This window comes from Temnothorax longispinosus, chromosome 2 (genome assembly GCF_030848805.1).
Source record: "Temnothorax longispinosus isolate EJ_2023e chromosome 2, Tlon_JGU_v1, whole genome shotgun sequence".
NCBI lineage: Eukaryota > Metazoa > Arthropoda > Insecta > Hymenoptera > Formicidae > Temnothorax > Temnothorax longispinosus.
Genome location: NC_092359.1, coordinates 3,921,303 through 3,939,269, shown reverse-complemented (window position 1 = coordinate 3,939,269; position 17,967 = coordinate 3,921,303). Strand labels below are relative to the sequence as shown.

The 17,967-nt window shown below is 38.8% G+C and overlaps 1 protein-coding gene across 3 annotated transcripts in view; it reads left to right on the top strand.

Annotated features, from left to right (window-relative positions):
- Positions 1–17,967, top strand: part of Tei (irregular chiasm C-roughest protein teiresias) — a 321,127-nt gene that overhangs the window by 206,261 nt on the left and 96,899 nt on the right. For all 3 annotated transcript variants that reach the window (XM_071769711.1, XM_071769710.1, XM_071769712.1), the window contains one exon: positions 6,890–7,231. In XM_071769711.1, the coding sequence (XP_071625812.1) occupies positions 6,890–7,231 (342 nt within the window). The remainder of the gene's footprint in view (positions 1–6,889; positions 7,232–17,967) is intronic.

Sequence of the window (17,967 nt, the reverse complement as noted above, 5' to 3'; positions counted from 1 at the left end):
ATCTTTTTCTTTGATATAACGAAATAGACGATTTGTTTTCGATAAAATTAAATACAAATTTGAACACTAAAAATAAGATTGCTTTATTATAGGCAACTGTACATATTAAGCTTCGCTTCTATGACTATACTGACTTTTTTCCGGAAGGGAAAAACGATATAAGCATATAGCAGTATCGGAGATATTGATCTTATCTTCAAATATAAAATATTCTTAAAACGAATTGCTCGAAATTACGCTACGCTGCAAAACATCAAGGTTCTTACTCTGAATGTGTAAGGTCGGAGGACGGTTAGTCGTGAGAACGTGCTATATTACGCTCGTTTCGTCAGTCATAACTTGATAACGACAACGGAAAGTGCGATTTCACTTCCCCTAAATAAAAGCTAAGCGCAAAGTTTTACGATTCCCGACAGGTACTCGAGGTATGTCAATGACTCTTCGCCTTATTAACAGTTCCCAGTAATCCGGATACTTATCTATCAACAGAGATAAGGGTTAGACATATCGATTATCGAGAACAATCTCCCGCGTCTGATTGGATTGCATGCATTGATTTACTTCATTTGTATTTGCCCTCTCAAGAGAGAAATTTATTACACATTGCGATGCATTATATAGCCGACGTAATTTTACCATAATTTCAATCTGCTTGAATTTAATAAACTACTACGTTTATGATAAAACTGAAGGAATGATTATGAAATCAATGCAGTTTGGTATCCCACAATTTTCATATATTTTAAACTTGCTTCCGTTTTCTTATATCAGCAACAGGAGAAATTAAAAGGTTAATTGAGTTTATGTGTAAACGATTAATAATGAAGACGAGGTGCTTTGTTATTCATGTGAGCCTCGAGAATACGAGCGAAACAAAATATCGTGTTTAATAATTGTCCGTTATTGTACGTTATTGCATTGAAAAAGTATTTGAGAAAGAAGACGGGTCGTTAAGGCGTAAACGCTGCGGCGTTTAAACGACTTTCAAAAACATTCCACTCTTCTCGCGAAGGCGAAATTACCGAGACTTGCTCTGAATATTTAACGTTTCCTTCGAGTTTCTTGGATACCGGAGAGAGGTGGCGTCTCGAGACAGACATACTTTCCGTCTCGGCATCCGCCAGCATTGCAACACGCATTTAAGAACTCCCTTGTCCCGCGTTGATTCCTTCATTACCAGAAAGTGAAGTCTTTCTTCCTTAATCTCCAAGTTATTTTCTTTAAAGAGCGCATCGTCCCTCCAGTAATTAAATCAAATTTCGAGAGAATTTGCGTTCGCAACTCTCCTCCTCCTACAACCCCCGATACAACTTCAAAATATTTTTCAATCTTCAGCGCTCGCATATAATAAATATTTGTACACCGAATACTTTAATATACTACGCTAAATAATTTTCCCTTTACCTTGCTATTCTATGATTCATTATTACTTTGCGTTACGCAAAGAAAGTATATAGAAGTATCAAGTTTCCCTTGTTTAAAAAAGGAGAATAATAACTTTATCCAAGTTGTTTTGAGCTGTATTTTTTATGTTGCTTTTAATAATTACGCACGCACATAATCGCGAAGTTATAGGTTATTATAATTTAATTATCGTATTATTAATATTTCGTACGAGTTGTGGTTGTTCCCTAATTAAAGGTTTAAATGGATGTAGGTGCGTTTTGGTAATAATAATTAAAGTTCATCAATTATAATGTGCAATTGATAGCCATAATACTATTATCTAATGCTACCTAAGCATAATATAATAATGTTACGTGCGTAATACAAATATATCTGTAACTAAATCAGAAGAACTTAAATTTTGTAAAAATGTAACGCGTGTGTCTCATTCGTATATTTGCTGCTAAAAAAAATAACGCAAATAATTTTACTGCGAATAACATTTTGTAGGATTATTATACAACTGTTATGTACGTATGATACGTCCGTAAACGACAAACACAGTATTGTTTCATATACCGAGCAGTTCATTTGTTTTCCTTACACTTGACTTTCTTTCTGATCTCAAAGCAGGACGAAGGACGCGCTCGCGAAATATTATGAAATTTTACGAACTACAGGCCAACTGGGATTCTCCTCGGGAGCATATACGGCGCCATGTGCCGCGAATGCGTTTCCATCTACGTCTTGGGAATGTTTCTGGCGTTATGTTTTCGTATTAACACCTGCTGTGGACCTCTCCGTCCCTCTCCGCCCATGCACGTCCGGAGCACTTTCGGAACGTTGGTATGAGTTCCAATGCGACTCGTACGTTTCCTAAATCCACCGTGGCGTTGGACGTAACCCCCCGACGACTCAAGGAAAATTTCTTTTCCGAGACCCTATTCGATGTGACGGCCAATGTGCGAACGTGGATCTTTGGAAGCTTTCCAAGATCGTGGATCACATGATCATTTCTTGAAATTTAAAGCACGTCGTGTTAACCAGAAAATTTTCAAAGGTCATATTCCATTCTTAAGCGTAAATTTGCAACTTAGATATCCCAATGCATCTAAATTGCAAAATTTGTATCTTAAATCAAGAGTCGTTTAGAATCCGGCTTGCAGTGGCTCTCGAACACTTGAATGGATCTTATAAAAGCTCTCTCTTTTTATATTATGATGAAAATTCTCTTTCAGGATACAATGTATACGATCATATAAATATCTCCTGTAATATTCGGAGGAAATATTACTAACGATCCACGCGATGCGATAAATTTTATTACCGTTGTCGTTTTATTACCGTTATAAAACGATTTAATTACGTGATTCGGATTGACACGAATGTTGTTGGGTCAAATGCGGCTTAAGCTTTTTTTTCCTGATTTTTCTATTTTAAATGGTGCATATGTCCAATCTCTGAATGTGTTGGGAAAGGATTAAACCCTTTTCACCTCGTTTCGAGTGAGCAAAAATATCTCTGTCCATGCTAATACCCACTTGCGCGATATTTTGCCCGTTACCGCTCGAATCTAAACCTTTAATCTTTATCATGGCAATAAGTAAAACATAGCTAACAAACTTAACTACTAACTTACGCGATACACACAAACACGGCTATAAATATAATAACGTTGTTGTATGCTATTTTACCAAAATCTTGAATTGTACTTATTTAATTTATTTTTTAGAAAGATATAAATATTTTTATGAATTCTTTTACGATACAAAATCGTGGTTTTATTGCTAAAAGATCAATCGCATTTATAAGAGAAAAATAATTCTGTCCGAAGTACAGTTGTATTACATCACGAAAATGTGTATGCAATGGTATATAAACGCAATTTATTTTTCTCGTTTTAACAAAAATAATAAATTCGTATTTAACAATGTATTTCACATTTCAGAACGGCCACATTAAATCTTCTCAAGTTAATATGATAATTAAGATATCTATAATATCACACGTATTAAAATACAAATTTATGCGCGAGAAACGGAAAGCCGTACTTCATGTTACGGAGTTTCATATTTTTGGTAAGATTCGATTTTACAATCTTTCAACGCTCATGGAGCAACATACGTTCGTAGGGGAACATATAACCGTATTCACAGAACGGCGCGAGGACCTTTCTTCCCTCCAAACCTTTTTCTCTTTTCGATTCGCGATCGCGTTACATGGTTCTGGAATCTTTCCAAGGAGCCGGCTCCGCGATTTTTAGAGCGAAGATTGAGGCGAAAAGTGTATGCAAAGTACCTCCGGATTTTCTGAGATTCTTGATACGTTTTCGGGACTTCATATTACTATCTGGATAATATGGACTTGACACATTCTTCTCGTTGTTACATGAAGAATTTTTCCAAAATCGTACAAGTTCTAACGAGACTTAAAGCATTTGTTGCTATATTAATAAAAAATATTTTTTAAATAATATGCGTGATAATAGACAAAAGAAATTTTAGTAAAAATGAAAAAAATTTTATCTCTTAAGAAAACTTCCGATATTGTAAGAACAATTATGCTTATCCAGAATAATTGTGATTATGTTACACTTTCCAATGCTAAAATTGCTAATTATAAAATTATTCATAAATCGTGTACATTTTCTGTTATGATTTTCCGTATTCGCAATTAATTTTACCTAAATTTACTAAAAAGCAATTGATATTGGGCAGATTAATATTGGCAGGATCAAATAATAAAGTACGACAAATCAATAAAAATGTAATTTATTAATTTTTATTAGATTACAGATATATATATATATCTATATATATATATATATATATATATATGTATATATATGATACATCAATAAAAGACGCTCTTATTATACACTGTGATGGACGTGCTAAGCTTCCGATAATATTAGTAGGATTAACAAGTATTGAATCCATTCAGTTTTCATTGTTGTTTGCTCGACGTTTCTGACTTGTTGTTATTAGACTGTTAATACCACGTAAGCCCAAATGAAGAAATTTCTTGTATTTACTGGCTGTATGTCACAAATGTAAAAAAAAGCCGAATATAAAGTATTATAAAATTAAATAAAGCATATAAAAGATATACAATGTATCTCTCTCAGTGTGGATATTATTAATTTTATATATTTAGTTAACAAATTGAAAAAGAACACAGCCCCTCGACTATTATTAAATCTCATGATATTATTAAATTTTCCGTCATGCCTGCGCCGTTTTACTCGGTGCTGCAGGTGCTGCCCGCGCTATATTTTATTACATTAAATCATACTGGAGATACAATTACAATTTCTGTCTTTAGAAGGCTTTGCACGTTTCCTCTTATTCAGCGACCTATTTCGAGAACGTCCCTACCATCCGTCTTGGCAAGGCCGACAGTACGAGAAAATTTAATGAACGTGACTAGATCTTATCGAAGCGCGGCGGGAGAATGGCAGAGAAGTCAACTTGGAACTGGGAGAGATTGGCACCGCGCACCGCGCGCAGTTTATATAAGACAGACCTGACTTTTACGAATTTTCGATTCTCGCGCCGTAAAGCAATCCGCTGCAGTTTGCCTCATTCTTTTTCCGTCTTCACCGTCGAATAAGAATTACTCACCACGTTACTCTTGTAATTTAACTTGAATTTGTATAAATTGCTTGTACACAACTTTCCTCGAAGCATTGTTCAAGTTCGCAATTTTCCACGTAAATTTAAATAGCGTTAAATAGCTTCTCGGTGTTTTCTCTCTCCCTGCAGGTTTTACAATTTACTACCGATATCTTAATGGAAGGTAAACCGGCAATTTGCGGTTCTACGGGAGAGCTTGTAAAAAATCGAAGCAAATACGAGTCCCAAATGAACGGAGCGCGCGGACGGGAAACGTTAAGTTATAACCGAATTTACCGACGTCTACTTTAGAGTGTTTACGCCTCTCACGAGAATACCCCGGATACCGGACGATTTGCATCGTTAGATTTTAATTACGCATAAGTTCCGGGCGCATTAAGAGTCGGGGGGCTAGAGCGAAAAAAGGAAGGGGAGAAAAACGGGATAAAAACCCGAGTTTCAAGTACATTAAAGCATCTCGCGGGTTTCCTAGGAGATTCGACGTAGACAAACGGTCGGATTACTTCTCTCGCGAAGCGAAAAGCGCGGCCGGGTAGAACGGCGAGCTACTCCTCTCTTTTTTTTGTTTTTAAAGCCGACTCCGAGTTGCCGACCAGGGGCTTAATCAGTTGTTAGCCCAACCTGGCCAATTGAAAGTTGGCGAAAATTAAAGAGAGCTTCGAGGGGACGTATCCGGGCTAATCTCCCAAGGGACTCGCGATTTGCGCGAGCGATTAAACCAACGTCGCAAAATGAGAAAAGGAGTCGTACTAGGAAGTTACGCTCTCGTACTCGGCGTTGTCGTAAAACTAGCCGGTTTCTCGCAGCGTACAATGCCGCTCTGTAAATTGCGGCTCTCATATGTTGTGCTTTCTGCCCCTCGCTGCGTCGCGGTGTGTTCACGTAAAAAGTCCACCGTACGGACGACTTTAATTTACGTCGTCCACTGGCAACGATAGCACGTCTGAGACTAAAAACTATTTCGCTCGCGCGTTTGGTAAATCTGATTAAATGCGGCATTGCACTCGCCTCTAAATTGCTCGCCTGAGACGTTAACGCTGCATCTCATACTACACGTTGGTAATATATACTTTATGATAGCCGCGTCCGAGGAAATAACAACAAAATTGCTCGATTATAAAATGCAGGAGAATTTTGTAGTGCATAGTTATCTTACTTTGAATAAATGCAAGTAAAAATGTTTTTCTTTTCTGTGAATAGTTTATGTTTTTAAGTAGGACCACCACCTCGCATATGTGGTTACGTCATTCATTAATATGTTATATCCCCAACAATTTTTGTATGGCTTACCGTGTACGCCACAATAGAATTTTCATTATCATGAAGAATAATAAAATATCGTGTAACATCAAATAAGACTAAGCTCACGAATAGTATAAATTGTGTGCTTTATATGTTATTATCTATTATAGCTATTCAAAATTTTATATTATTGGAACACTACAAAGCGCGCACTTCGCGTGCGCCATTTATTCTCGACTATTATATATATTTAATAACGCGTATGAGATTTAATCTTCACAATTATTTGACATCACGTATCAAGATAACCAAAATTAATTACGATAACCTGTCATTTGTGAGTTGTCGAAACACGATTCCGGCGCTGACACAGTTATTCTCGCAGCACAGAGCGCGATGGAAATAATATTTATTTTTTTACAAGTGTCTAAAAATTTTTGAAAGCATCGGCCATCAGTAATCATGGCGATCGACGGTATTAAACGCGTTGTATCGTATATCAGAGATTTTCAAATACTATAAAATCGTTTTCTTTGCGTGGCGCAATAACCGCTCGCGTCCTACCAGATTTTTCAACGTTACGAGGCCACTAATTGAAGCGGTTACCGCATGGTTCCTTGTTACAGAGGCACCTCGTGGGACGTATCTGCTGATAGATGGCCGCCGGCTGGATCCCGGAAACCAGTTTGTGCCGGTGAAGGAAGGCTCGGAGCTTACTCTCGAATGCGCAGCCGAGGGTGGAAACCCACCGCCCATCTTGGCGTGGGGCATGACCTTGTCTCAAGCCACTTTAGACGGCCCGGAACAACCGCCAGACAACCTCACCGTGTTGCCCTCAACATCCGGCAGGCGCAGCGGGGCTCACCTAAAGGTCTTGAGGGGACATCACAACGCCACCATCGTTTGTGTCGCCCGCCACATTACGCTGATGATACCGATGAACGCCAGCATCCTGCTCGACGTCCAATGTGAATATTGACGATACGAAATTGCATTAGCTATTACGTTCGAGATAATCGCGTTCTAATGCGATGAACGGAATTCATATTTTATTTATTTTTAAAAAACTTTTTAAATAAATTTAAAAGAGCGATTCTTTTCTTTAATAAAATATTGAAGTCATTTTTGTTAATTTTTAATTTTTATTGAGTTTCTTAAGTAAGGACACTTCAAGTGTTATTTCTACCACAATTAAGTTGACCAAAGTCAACCGAATAACAAAGTTTTGTCTGTCTACATCTGTTTACTTCTGTGAAGAGATTTTTTTTCAATCTTTTGGTTTAAAATATCTGTGTAATTAGACTTCTCCGAAAACTCACAACAAACCGGCACAAAAACAACAGAAAATAATCAGCAGTTATCATACATATGCATGAGCTTAAATTGCGTTTTGAGATAGAGCGAGCGCGAAGTAATTCGTTTTTGCTCAGGGATCGACGGGCACGAGCCGGTGGGATTTCCGCGATATTAAACCTAGTTGCACCATCGTGTCGGAAATGAGTACAACAAGTAACGCGTGTGTCGCGTCGAGGGCGGCAGACGAGCCGCCCGCCCATCGAAACTAAAATATAAACTTAATTAAGTCTGAATCCGACGGTACTCGCGACTTGTTTTAAGCAAGCCTGCGACCCGGGAAGAAGCGGCTCCCGCGTTGTATTTGAGGTGCGACGACCGTGTTACAAGAGCGGCGGTAGAAAGGGGTTGCGGTGACGGCGTTGGGGAGAGTTGGAAAAGCGAGTGACTCCAGGGGTGACGCCGTGCATTATGCGACGTGGAGGTAGTTTATTTTGCGTCGTTGCGCCTCTTTCGCCACTCTCGCGGTCTCGGAAAGTCTCCCCCGACTCGCCCTTCGCTACCCCTGCTTTAGGGAGTGGTCCAAGTCGCCGAAAGAAGCTCCTTCAGCCGGTTTCGAGCCAAACTCCGAGGGATTAACGGGAGTTCCGCAGCGCGCGGACAAAAACTGGTAGAAGCGTGCGAGCGCGCGCTCGCGCCACCCCCTGCGCTCTTTTTACCGCGCGTCGCCTCTTCGGGCGTTTAGGGGAGGCTCGTCGAGGCGAGACCGCGAAGATATATCACCCGAAACTGGTTTCCTCCGCCTTCTCCTCTTCTTCAATTGGAGAACTTCTCGGGCATCTCGTTTTCGCTCCTGCGAGTTATAGAGTAGCGCGTATTCGCGACTCTCGCTCTCGATCAGAGTTTCCCAAATTAAAAGTAAATTAGAAGTGATTTTTTTTCAAATATCTGGTTTGTTAGAAGAAATATATCGTACACAGAAAATTTGAAAATGTCGATTTTGAATAATTAATAATATAGTTCTTGGAAAAGTGATGTTGCATTATGACTAAGCTGCAGTCTTATAGGGAAACGTTATTTTAATTTCAATAGCTTTACGAATATCTGCATTTAGGCGTCCTGTCGCGCGAACCACAGTTTGGGAAACCGTACTCTAGATTATACGGAGACCGCCTTGAATTCCGCCGTCGCGGACAGTTTTTCTTTGTGGTGGGTGTAAGGGGAGCTCATTGTACACCGACATTATTTCGCTCTTTTAATTCTTTCGCGCCTGTCCGAATGCCACGTCGTCCGGCGGCCTGAGGCTGAACGAAAACTTACTCCGCGAAGGAGAAAGTTCGCTGCGAGTCGTTTAACCGCTGGGGAAAAAGGCGACGAGATATACCGAGACACGTGAGTTTTCCGTCGGGGACTTTCAAGGACACCGCCGATCGACCACGTGATTAATGTTGCCTTCTCTTACAATTAATGAACTTCAATGCTCGTCTTGGAAATGATATTTAACAAATGATAACTATAGTTTATTTTATATTTATCGTAGAGCATTAGATCTTTCGGAGAACACGGTATAAAATAAAAAAGAAATAGCAGACGATTTTCAATTATTTTATTTAAGGGAGTATTTTGGTTTGAAAGGTTGTAAAAAAGGTATTTTTTAGAAATTTTTTGCAGGGAAACGAAAGAAGCGAACAACGCTAATCTTTGTTCTTTTAGCCTTATTTAATAAATTTAATAAATTTAATAAAAATATATTTTTAAAATAAGGCTAAAAGAACATGCAATGTTTAACGTTATTCGCTTCTTTCGTTTCTCTACAAAAAATTCCTGAAAAATACCTTTCACACCAGAATACTCCCTTAATATTCATCGCAATTTTTCTCCAACTTGCTTTGTGAAAATCTTCGCGTTCGTCGTCGGATTTGTGGCGGTGCGGATACCTAATTTCAAAGACGATACGGGCGTGAGCAGTCGGGCTGAAACGTCTCGAGGATGCAAATTTTCTAGGCGAACAGCTTGCATGCTCAACGTCTTAGAGCGAAGACAGGATGCGGGTGCCTTACGGGCGATAGTGATATCGTACGGATCAGCCGTACGTCCTTCCTCCGTCTTTCTCCCTTACTTTTTTGTCGCGAATTTATTTCAACCGTATTTACGTACCCCGGCTGTCGTGCCGGAGACAGGACAGAGGAGGTACATTTGTCGGCATCTGAGCGAGCAAATTTTCCGGTAGGACGGTCGCCAAAGGCGCCAAGGCTGTCCTGGGACGCCTTTATGACGCCGGGGTGAAAGGGGAACCCACGTGGTGACCTACTTTCCATATCGTCGCGGCGCATCGTCGTTTGTCATTACGCGTAATGCAAGCTATTACCGGTTGTCATCGCCGAGCCCCTCCCCTCTGTCCCATATCGAATAAATGATTTTACTTTTAAATCGTACCGCGGCCGACAACGCGATTAATCATCGTGGCGCGCGTTTGTCGCCCTTTCCCCCCCCACGAGTCGAGTCGCGCGCGGCCGCAGCTATTTTACATAAGTTCGACTCTCCCGGCCAGAGTATTCGATTTGTACTTGCCGGCGACGGCCGGAAAACGCGATCGGATTCGCCATAAATCACGCTGATTTTTGGCGACATTCGTTATTTGCAACTGACCCGAATACGCGCGGCGGCAACTTCCGGTACGGGTCCCTTCCCGGCCTGACAGCGCGCTATGAATATGTAGCGAGCGTAGCCGTAAAATTGTAACCACGGTTGGATACACGAGCGAGCAAGACGAGCTTCATCTCGATGTACATTCTAATCGATCTACGCGCGGCGCGCGTGCTCGCTTCGTTAAATCGAAGATTCGCGCTGTGAATTATGTAGAAGTTTGGGAAAAAGCTTATTGTTCTTTTATGCGGTAATTGACAAAGTATCGTCCAACTTTATTCACCTTAATTCTTAGCAGATATCGCCGAAACTTCCAACTTCGACCCTCTTGGGCTTTTATGATACAAATTATAAAAATTGATTAAATTATTCGTTGTCTCAAAAGTCCAGATATTTAAATCAATGCAGTGTACGACCAATAGCTATTTTATTTTTATCGATATTGTCGAAATAATTTATCTAATTTGAATTTTTAGATATTGTGTAATGTAATAGAAGGCTGTTTTATATGTTCAGATACATTATTGGTGTTTCTACACAGCGTAAAGATTTGTAAAAAGAAAACACTATTCTCATAGAGATATAGTCTCGCAAAGCTCTGTATTAAGTCGTCAGTTATGATAACAAATAATAACACTTGTACGTATTTACACTTGAAATACTAAAGTACTAATTGGCACTTCAGGAATCTGTGCCGCTGTTGTCGTACAGAAACACTACTGAGTCGTCCTCGTTAGTTACAATGAGAATTTAATCGCTCTGAAAGAGCACACAAATGCAATAGTATATCCTACATAAGTTATATGACAAAGCGCTGTTTGCACAGTCGCCATTCGTAATCCGATTTCAGCTTTGAAGAAGTAATTGCCGCAGATTTGTCGGGTCAATGTATCAAATAATTTAATACTCTATTGACAGGCAACACATTCTTTTACGCACATATTACGTTTAGAATTATTGGATATATTTACAGGTTCTTTTTTATCATGAAAGAAAAAAGATCCGATATTTTGTGGCAAAGCTATTAAATTTAGTAAAAATATTGGTTTTACAAATATGGAATAATAACAGGAATATTGAATAATAAAAGGAATAATAATGAATTTCGATATTTTTACGATTTGCCTATTTTTATGATTTGGTATTGTAAATTTTAACATAACTTTGAAAGCGTTTTGTCTTGCTTACAGCTATTTATTATACTTATCTAAAATATGTAGAGATGATTGGTTGAATTTTTCTGGTCGTGGCTTGTTTTCTCTACCGTGCAGAAAATATGCAAATAACGTGATCATCATGCTTATCGCGTTCGAGTTTCGAAACTTTTTTGATCACTCTCAGACGCGGCGTATTTGACGCGCGTAACGTTCAGAGAAGGACCAACATTCGTTCAAGTCCACGCGAAAGTTCACGATATTGGCATGGTACTTCGGTTAATAAGATGCAAAATACTTGGGAACTAGCCGTCGCCGAAGACGACAAGCGAACGAAGATCAATATGCATTCTGATCATGAAACGCAGTCTCGTAAGAATGACGTAATGTACTCGTAAGAATTACAGTTGTATATAAGTTTCAGGACGTACGCTAACTTAATTTTTGCTCTGAAAAAGGTATTATAAAACCCTCCCACGTGATATGTGGAAATTTCAATTTTTCTAGATTATATTAACAAAGGATTTGTGCGATATAAACTCGCAGTTTTCTGACATTTACCACACGTGTTTTAATTAAAATATTCTTTCATATGAATTAATTAGCACAAGCAAAAATTAAAAGTAATTTAGCTTAGCTTAGTTTTAGCTTTTATAATATACTTTGGTGAGATCGTATAGTTATCGTCTGTAAAATATGATATCGCATTTTATTAATTTTATTGCTGTCTGATCAAATTTACTTTTGCGAACTTGCTTCCCTTTCATATAAAATCCGTTTTATTAAAAATCTCTCCCTCTCTCTTTTCTCTTTTCTATATTAAAAAAAAACTACGAATAAATAAATCATGAAATTGAATGTTGAAAGCTATGGCAGTTTCCAGCACGCAACAATTGTTTCATCGCACCTGTCAACAATATTTACTAACGACAAACAGCGAGAAAATGTTTTACTTGAAATTCCAATTCCCGATAACTTTTTTTTTTCCATTAAATCCGTGTATATCGCGACGTGTATCGTTATGGAATTCCGAGCTGCGCTCGCTGTTATCGGTTTTGGCAGGAAAGATTCGTTACGCGACGATATCGGTGATTCGGATATACCGATCAATCGGGCTAATTTAATGAAAAACTAATGTCATATAGCCGGCGGCTCTCTCGTACGGTGCTTCTTAAATACCCCAAATATCAACAGGTTGTTGATTTCGCTGACCGTGTTCCCGGGTTATTTAGTTCACCTTTGGACAGGTAACTGCATGTGTGAATGTGGACGCCCATGGGTACCTCACCTATGCGTGACTGCTTTCAATATCCGATCATAGATACACACACATGCACATGCACATAAATATACATATTTCGTTATACGCGAACATAAAGCTGTTACCTGTCGCGTAGATTTTTAATTATTCCTTGCAACTCGCGTGCAAACAACCGGAACCGTTCTTGTTTTACAATGTGCGACGCATGTCTCATCGCTCTGTTATCGGTCATTCAGGCCCATGAAAACGCATCAATTACGTATTCGAAGCTATATGGACTGTCGCGCGTCCGCAAAACTCGTATTTGTTGTGCGACGTGCGCGCGCGGTACGATATGATATATTCGTCATGATTAGCGTTTACGTAACACGATTTATACGAGATAAAATACAATCCCATTGCGTATGCTTAAACGCGTATTAGGTGAGCTACGAATGGATATGATTACGGGACGGTTACAAGGGTCATCAATATTTTATATGACATTTAGCTTGCCGATATCATTTGCAATTTGCACGAGCACGAATGGCGCTCCATTGATTTGACAGGTTGTTACGAATTATTATTACTGCATGTTTTGCCCGTAATGCCGGGTGACTGTATTTCTGACTAATTCATTTCGTGTGTAATTCGCCATCCATTGGGCTGGATGGCGTAATTGTAGAGGCATCCAGACGCGGTAATGAATCTCAAACACGATTATTACTGGGACACGCAGCGCAACTTCATCCGTTTCAGCGAATCCCAAACACGATGATCTGTTTGCATCCAGAGAGATTAAATTAGGAAATGATATGGCTGAAGTCTTTGATCTGAAAAATTTGCCATCGCACTCGATGACAATTAGAATTGAGCGCGAATTGCAGTCACGGTCAATTTAGAATGTCGCGCGATCGCGCGTTTTTCGACGATATTAATACCGATGGACATTTTCTAATGCGCAGCTGCTGTCACTTAACAGCTCTTGTTTATTTTTTCACAAGCACTTTTTGCACGGCCGTACTTCGCAGAGCGTGTCGCAAAAATTCAATTCCGCGATGCGTTTTGTAGCGCTGTCGTACCAAATTTTACTCGCGCGATATTATTTTTTTTTTTCCAAGAGTGTACAAGTTAGCTCGTCGACAATACGCAATTCGACAGTGAATGTTTTGTATATGTCGATAAAAAAAGGGGAAATAAATGGTACGGACGTGACGTACTAAATAATTTTCTCGTCGGACTGCTTTATTCGACCATCACATCTGTTATTAAATATAATATTATTTAAATTCGTTGCATAAACAATTTTTAAATAAAGTTACATTTTCTACAGTTGCACTTAAAAATCACAGAATCTGATAAATGATCACTTCCACTTATTGTTATTTATACAAATTGTTTTTTTTTATAAATAATTATTTATATAATTATTTCCAAACAACTTATAAGTACCTTTAATATTAAAACGTATGTATTGACTATGTTGGACGAAATTTTTTCAAAGCATGTACATTGCAGATTTTAGTATCCATATGTAATCTTTATTTATCAAACTGTTGATTGCATCTGTCGGCAAAAGGAACAAATGTCTTCGCAACTTGATATCCCGGGCAATTATTCATTACGATCACGTGTGACGGCAATTTCGCGCAGAAAGTCTTTTCGGTTGATCCACGACCGGAGTCGGTCTGCCGGCAAACCAGTAGGCCAAAAATTCGATTGCGGTCACGGTTGGCGGAATCTTATTAACAAACGAGCCCCAAGGGGCTTTCTACCGAGCACACCACATGTCCGTCATTTCCACGGGATGATACGTGGCCCGTGAAAATGACGCGATTGGATCGGACGGAGACACGTGTTTAATAAAACTCGTCGTGCGCGAGATCGAAAGAGCCGTGGGCCAGAATCGAAGCCATGGGGGGATCAGCCGGGATTAGTTGAACACGCTGAATCCGCCCGTCCTCCGGACGCATGAAAGGGACACCTATAATTACGTTCCCCTTATGGCGAGAGGACGCGAAAAGCCTTGGCGTAAATGACGCCGATACTACTCTTTTTCAAAAGGGACGAAATTGACGAGCTCCCGCTTTCGTGCACGTTCTCTTTTCTCAGCGATTTTCATGAGGAAATTATTCCCGTATATGAAACGTGCGTTGGTAAACAACGTCACATTTTCATATTCCTAGGATGAGATCAGACCGTATTAACGGACAAAAGGAATTATCTTGTTGATTTAATCGTCTTTCAATCGAAAGACGATTAAAGCTATTTGTACGAGCTTTAGCCTGTTTTAGCGTGTTCTTTCTCGAAAAGTGTAAATGTATATACTGTCATCAATTATTCGTACCGTAATTCTGATTGAAGAGCTTAAATCCTTCTGTGACAGGTCGAGATGCGCGATATATCATTGCTGCATTAATTATACCTTCCTGCATGAACGTGCTAAATTGATATATTTCGGGGTTATATATCTCACTTCAAGGCAGGAGCTTCACCTCGTTTTCAAACTCAATTTCTTTCAGTTATTTATTTACTGTTAAAGCGGTTGGTTTCGCGGTTAACGTTCCCGGGAACGTCTATAAATATATTCGAGCATTCACTCGCGCGTAATGGATATGTACATACACTTGGATACGTACACGTTTATGTGTATTCATATCGAATCCATACGATGGTATAAGGAAGGATGGGAATAGAAAGGTGGTCGTACTTTTTTAATGGCTGAATCAGATGTGAGCGCGGAAAACACTTTCCACACGTTCCATCTCTTATACCCCGATTACCGTAATGTTACAGCAGACGCGAAGTGCAGCAAATTAGAGAATTTTTTCTCTCTTTCTGCTGCTCTATTTCTCCTTCTTCCCTCTCTGTCTTTCTCTCTCTCTCTCATAGTATTTCTTTACCACGATGTGAAAATGCGATGCAGCCAAAGCGGGTTTTTCTCAGACTTCTCCTCGCTGCGCGTGCAGCAATTTAGTTTCGAAGGCGAAACTTTACGGAGGATCATCTTCCCTTTTAACATTACGAAGTATGCAGGTAACGAAGAAGTTATTTCTCTCCACGTTCTCCCCGAACCCCTAATAAACTCTACGAGTTTTTACTGGTCTGCCCTGCGTCTATTTCGCACCTACTGTAAGCTTCGTTCGTACACGCAAGAGAGCTGAGATGAGCTGTTCCAAATATTTTACAAATTTATTTGAAGTATGTGTAATATACCTCAAATATAAAAAAAAGATTGCAGATTTAAAAGTCAATTTGACGATATGAATGGGAAAAAATAATGTAATTTAAAATTAAATGTATATTTCTGTAACCAATATGACATTTATTGTAAAACAATGTAATTTAATTTTGAGGTTTTTTTATATCTATATTGTTAGTAATTACATTATTTGATTTTTATTTACTTTATCTTTTTGATATCACACTCTCACGTGATATGTTATTTTACCGAACGTGATCTATTGTTTATAAGTCAGTGAATGAAATTCCAGCTTCATTAGAACGGCATGTTTTGTATGTTGGATATAGCGGAGAAGTTTCTTTAACGAACGATAGCATATCTATCGACCGCGTCTAGATAAAGTGCTTACAACAATGGCGCAGCGTTTGCGTATTCATTGGCAAATCTACCATTCCTCCTGCAACGGCAGCGCCCGGCGCGTCAATGTCGCCCTCGATCTTTTTAAGTTTCTCCCCTTTTTTCCCCTCCTCGTTTTTCCCTTTAGCTGTCGTCAGCTGCTTACCCGAACCAGGGTTCCCTCAACTTGCTCCATCCATATCGTGCTTGTAGATACTCTCAATCAATCATATTTAGATCCAGCAGCTCGTGCTTCACGATTCATTTATATGGACTCTCTCGTGAACACCTACGTGCTCACGTAAAGATGTTTGTGAGTCACGTACGTGTGCGTAATTCACGCGCGCGGAGTTTTATGCGAAAGCGACGTAACGATGGATTCATATACCCATTTTCTTTTACGATATAAAGCGATGTTTTTTTTTCTTTTTAAAGATGCTCATTCTGTTACAGTATATACTATTCACGAAAACGTATTGTACATTTAAAAAACATTGTTAAGCATATTATTATTAATAGTATATTTTCTAATCGAAGGACATATCATTTAGGAGATCTTTTTCTAATTTAATTTTATTTCTATGGAAACTGTAACATGTTATCGTTGACCATATAATTTGCTTCCCTGAGATTTGAGTTCAATATAATACATGAAACTCTTAGGATCTTCTCTTAATGAAGGGTATGATTTCTTTATGATACGAGGTAAATCAATGTATATTAAGGGTCGTTATGAAAACTTTGTAGGGTACAAGATCGATCGTTACACGTTCTAAATGATTAGATGGCTGATTAGCTGGCATAACTGAATATCTAGTTATTGCACAACCGGCGATCGATCCAAGTAATGAGATACAGTTAACCGTCCGTTTAAACGGTACGATGTGAATTATCGAAACCGATCAGTGCCGTAATTCATAATGGCACGATCAACTCGAGAAGATCCTACGATTGTTTCTCGAAGCTAGCCCGATATGCGAACTTTATCTGTCTGATTTGCAATGAAAATTCCCACCGCAATGTACGAAGTTGCTTAGTTTAGATACCCCTCAGGTGAATCCCATGCAGTTATTCCGTCGGCGTATAGGATGGTTTGAATCGCGAAGCGAAACGTTAAGGGTTGAAGCGATCGACAAAGATAGTGAGTCCGAATTACTATTGCTATAGCCATTAAAGACTATTTTCCACGGAGATCTGACCGATTTGGCTTAACAATGGCCTGGGGATAATAGAGCGAAGAATAACAGGTATTTTTACGTTCGGGTTTTTATGTACTCGGTCTTCCATTCTGTCTCTATATGTTGATAAACATTAAGATATGTTTATGCATACTGCGTAAAAAATTACTGCTAATTTTACATCGTAATTTACTTAAATTTACATGTCAGAAAATTATGATAACGATTGCGAATTGCAATGCCATCGAGGATCGAAAAAATTATTTGATTTTTGAAAGGGATAAGATTATGAGAGAGTAGATTAATTAATTAGTAGGTTAATTTTTTGTTATGTAATTACGCCGTAATATTTTTTGAATAAGTTTATTAGGTAAAAGATATCTTGAAAAAAAATATTTATATATTTAATCTGAAATCTCTCCCTCAAAATAGGAAGTGTAAACGAAATGGCAATAGCTAAGTAAACCAATTTTGATTCTTACGATGGTTACCGCGTATTAGTGCATATGCCAAAATTGGCAATCAACTAATTTTCCACTAGCTGGATTACAAACCGCCGAAACCGCTATGGACTACTGTTAGTTTACAAAGCAAAAGCCGTTAGTGATGCTAA